Below are 3,857 nucleotides of genomic sequence, written 5' to 3'. Positions count from 1 at the left end.
TAAACCATGGGCCCACGTGTATAAACTGAAAGACTGACCCGAGCATTATATAATAACTAATAAATTGCATGTTTCAGCATCTCCTAGATTATACGAGTGTTAGACAAGAACACTGCTCAAGTAGCTTTTTGATTTGTCTTCTTTCATACAGACTATGTTCTTGAATTTCAAATACAATAAACAACAGGAAAAAAAAAAAAAAAACCCCCACAACAGAGATCCTCTCAAAATGAAGAATACACATCAATGTATTCAAATCGTAGCGTAAAGAGAACTAGGTTTGTGTATTACAATCATCAAACAAGAGATAAGAAAGAGCCAAAAAAATAAAATAAAAATAAAAATAAAAATAAAAAAAGGAAGAAGAAGAAATCTCCAGTGTTCTTGCTTTGATAAAGAGGCAAAAATGAATAGAACTTTCAAATATACTGCCAATTCATTCATTTATTTCATTATTGGAATATACTCTATCTATCCATCTATCTATCATAAATATGCAGAATTTCATGGTTGATGGTGATACTCAAAACTCAAAAGTCGCAGACAAGAGAACTGGCATTGAATCTACTACTCAAGGCGAAAAGAACACAGACTTTTGTGGATGCTCCTCTCTCACATGTTCTTGATTTTCTCCTTCTCCTTCTCCTTCCTCCTCATCTTCATCATCCTCACCTTCCTCATCCTCCTCATCTTCATTCTCTTCTTCCTGCTCAAATCCAAACAGCTCATTCCTGGCCTTAGCATTACCATCGCAGAAATCCAATCTCACAGACCCCATTTCATGGAATTTGAAGCTAGAGTGCATTCCGAGCTGCTCTTGAACAAATTCAATATTTGGGTTTTGCCCGCTGCCGGGATCCGTCGGGACAACAATGGAATCTAGTAACTCTGAATTATCTTTTCTCTCAGCAGTGGCAGAGACAACCGACGGCTTGAGTGATTTGGAGTAGAGTTGATCCAGTTGATGGAAGTAAGGGCAGGTCTTGGAGTGTTGGGAACGCTTCTTTGCACTGTCTTTGGTCTTCCTGAAGTATTTATTAATGTTTTCCCACTTCTCTTTGCACCTCTTGGAACTCCTTTGGTATCCCAATGCCGCCATTGAAGAGCTTACTTCTTCCCAGAGAGGTCCTTTTAGGCCTGGTTCTTGGAACCTTGATTCCAACCCACTTCGAACTCGAATCAAGGCCTGGACTTCTGCTTTAGGCCATCTCCTTGTATTCAAGCTGTTGATATTGTTGTTGTTGTTGTTGTTGTTGTTGTTTGTGTTCTCATTGGTGGTGATGGTGGTGTTGACGACATTGGATTGTTCGACGTGGTTTTCTTCTTTCTGAGATTCTTCATGGAATTGGGACCGAATTGAGAACTGAGTCTTTGCTGTTGTTGGAAGATTGATGCTTTCGCCTGTGATTTTCTCCAAGAAGGAAACTATGGCAGCCTCTCTACTAGCGGCAATAGCTTGTTCTTGAGCTCTTGCCATGGCCTCACGGCTCGATTTTTCCGCCTCTTGCTGCCGCCAATTCTCCTCCCTATCCATACGCTCCTGATCTCTCCTTTCCATCACCTCCAGAAACTTCTGGTGCAGGCTCTCCTGATGATCTATCAACTGTTTGACAAGGGTCTCAAAGAAGGCAGCAATTGAACTCATCTGCTTTCTCTTCTTCCTTCTTCGGATCTTTTGAAGCTTCTTCAAAGAGGCTTCTTCTCCGGCTGACGTCTCCGACCCATGATCAATGCTGCTGCTCCGTGGCCCGCCTGTGGGTCCCTGTGCTGCGGCAGATGTAGGGTGGTTGTCGCCGGTAAGAGCTGACCCGGAGCCTGCTTGGGTGTTGCCACCACCACCGCTGCTGCCATGGGCGTAGATGGCTTCAAGCTCACCAAAGAGTCCGAAATTGCTGGCACTGCTCTTACCTTCTTCGTTTTCATTCCCTTCATCCCCTTTTTTGGATAATTTGCTTGGGCTCTCAACCTTCTCTTTGCATCTTTTGTTGTGTTTGTTGATGAATTCTATATCGAAAGGTTTCCTTCAACAAAAAGAAGAAGAATTAAAAAGGAGAAAAGAAAGAGAAGAATAAGAAGCTCATGAAAATCAGTTCAGGTTAAAATATATCAACGAATCTCTATATATATTTTTTTTATTAAAAAAAGGGAAATTGAAATTCCCACGTCGGGAAGATGCAAACATAAGCATCTTTTCTCGAAGAAAACAACCAATGTCTTCTCTATCTCCCGTGATCTAAAAAGCGAGTCTGAAGAATCAGTAGCTTTTTGTATTTTCTTCTCCTATTCACGAACCTTTTCTCTTCCAGGAATCACAGCAGAAGGAGAAAAAAAAAGAAGAAGGAAATTAAAAAAAAAAAAAAAGAAAAGAAAAGAAAAAGAAAACCCCATCTCATTGAGCAAATCACATGCTGAAATCAGCAGCTGCAGCAGCTCAACGAAATCTTCATTGCATTCATATGAAAGAAAAAGGAGAAAAAAGAGGGATAGAAATGGTAAATAATCATTTGGTGGGCTTCTTTTACTGTGTTTTCAAACTTTTTATAGAAACCCATTTCAGATCTATCTCAACTGAGGTTGAAGAATCTTCAAAAACCTGATTTATTTCAATAAAAAACAAAAAACTCAGTTCAGGAAAGGGAGAGTTTTTATTACCAGAAAGGTTCTTTAATGGCAGAATCTTCTTCTCTATGCTGCCATGGAAGAACGGCGACACCCGCGGCTCGACTTTCTGAATCATCTTCTCCTCCTCCACCTCTGCTGCCGCTAAGCATTGGATCATGGCCGCTGCTGTTCTCATTCACCGCCAGCTTGAAATTCGCAGTGATGAAAGGGCCGACGACCCCGGAAGGCGAATTCAAGTTCTCGGGTGGGCCAGGCTCTTGCTCGAGGCCAAGCTGCTGGTGCAGTCGCCGTTGCTGCTGCTGCTGAAAGGCTTGGAATTGGTAGTTCTGCTGGAAGAAGTGCTGTGTTATTGGGAAGGGATGAAAAGGAAGAAGTCTCTGCTGCTGCTGCTGCTGCTGCTGCTGATGGTTCTGCTGCTGCTGGAGATGCTTTTGTGGATGGGAGCTTTCATGGGAGATAGATAACAGAGAAGAACAACAGCTGTCCACCATGAATTGCTGAATCTCTGGAACTCCATAACCAGACTGCATCTCTCTCTCTCTGATCTGTTTTAGGGTCTTCAATCAGCTCTTTTACTCTTGTTTTGAAGATGGGTCATGTGGATAGAATCAACGGCAGAGCTTGGCATATGTTTGGTGGTGCAAGTAAGCTACTGGAGTACGGATTCAGTTCCTCTTCTTTTTTCTACTGCTTCAGCTTCTCGTTGCTGGGAGACAAGCAGATTCTCACGGCTTCTAAACCTATTACAATCTGTTCAAAAGCCCAAAACCTACGATTTCTTGTTGCTAGAGTGAAAGATGGGAAGATAGAAAGGAAGGAAGAAAAGCCAGAAAAAGTACAACTAGGGTTTTTGTTTTTCCTTTCTTCCTTTTCCTCTCTCTGTGTGTTGGTATATGAATTATATGATCCGAGACCCGAGGCTCTGCTAGTGGGCCCACCATTCTTTAATTTCTGATAAATGGGTATCATGGTTCGGTCATCAGAACTCTGATCGGTTGCGTCCCGCCGTTGATGCCTCCTACTCAGAAAAAATCTTTTATGGGATTATCTTGGGCATTGATTCTGGCCTAAAAATAGACGGTTGAAATTGAAATGGTCGACTTTCGAACTATAATGGTCTCAATTTTATGGTTAGGATCTTTCAATGAGGTAGATTCTTTAACATAATCCATCATCCGTATGATGCAACGGAACAACGGTCTAGATGACCGAAAAATGGGCCCCACATTTCAGAA

General features: G+C 41.9%; 1 protein-coding gene across 1 annotated transcript; it reads right to left on the bottom strand.

Annotated features, from left to right (window-relative positions):
* Window positions 1-426: 426 nt before the first annotated feature.
* Window positions 427-3,508, bottom strand: LOC131232719 (trihelix transcription factor DF1-like). The gene is made up of 2 exons (XM_058229157.1): window positions 2,653-3,508; window positions 427-2,021 (listed from the first exon to the last, which is right to left on the bottom strand). The coding sequence occupies exons 1-2, from the start codon at window positions 3,150-3,152 to the stop codon at window positions 572-574; spliced, it is 1,950 nt and encodes a 649-aa protein (XP_058085140.1). The 5' UTR covers window positions 3,153-3,508; the 3' UTR covers window positions 427-571.
* Window positions 3,509-3,857: the final 349 nt, after the last annotated feature.

This window comes from Magnolia sinica, chromosome 18 (genome assembly GCF_029962835.1).
Source record: "Magnolia sinica isolate HGM2019 chromosome 18, MsV1, whole genome shotgun sequence".
NCBI classification, from domain to species: Eukaryota; Viridiplantae; Streptophyta; class Magnoliopsida; order Magnoliales; family Magnoliaceae; genus Magnolia; species Magnolia sinica.
Note: the sequence above shows the minus strand (reverse complement) of the source record. Positions and strands in the feature narration are given on the sequence as shown.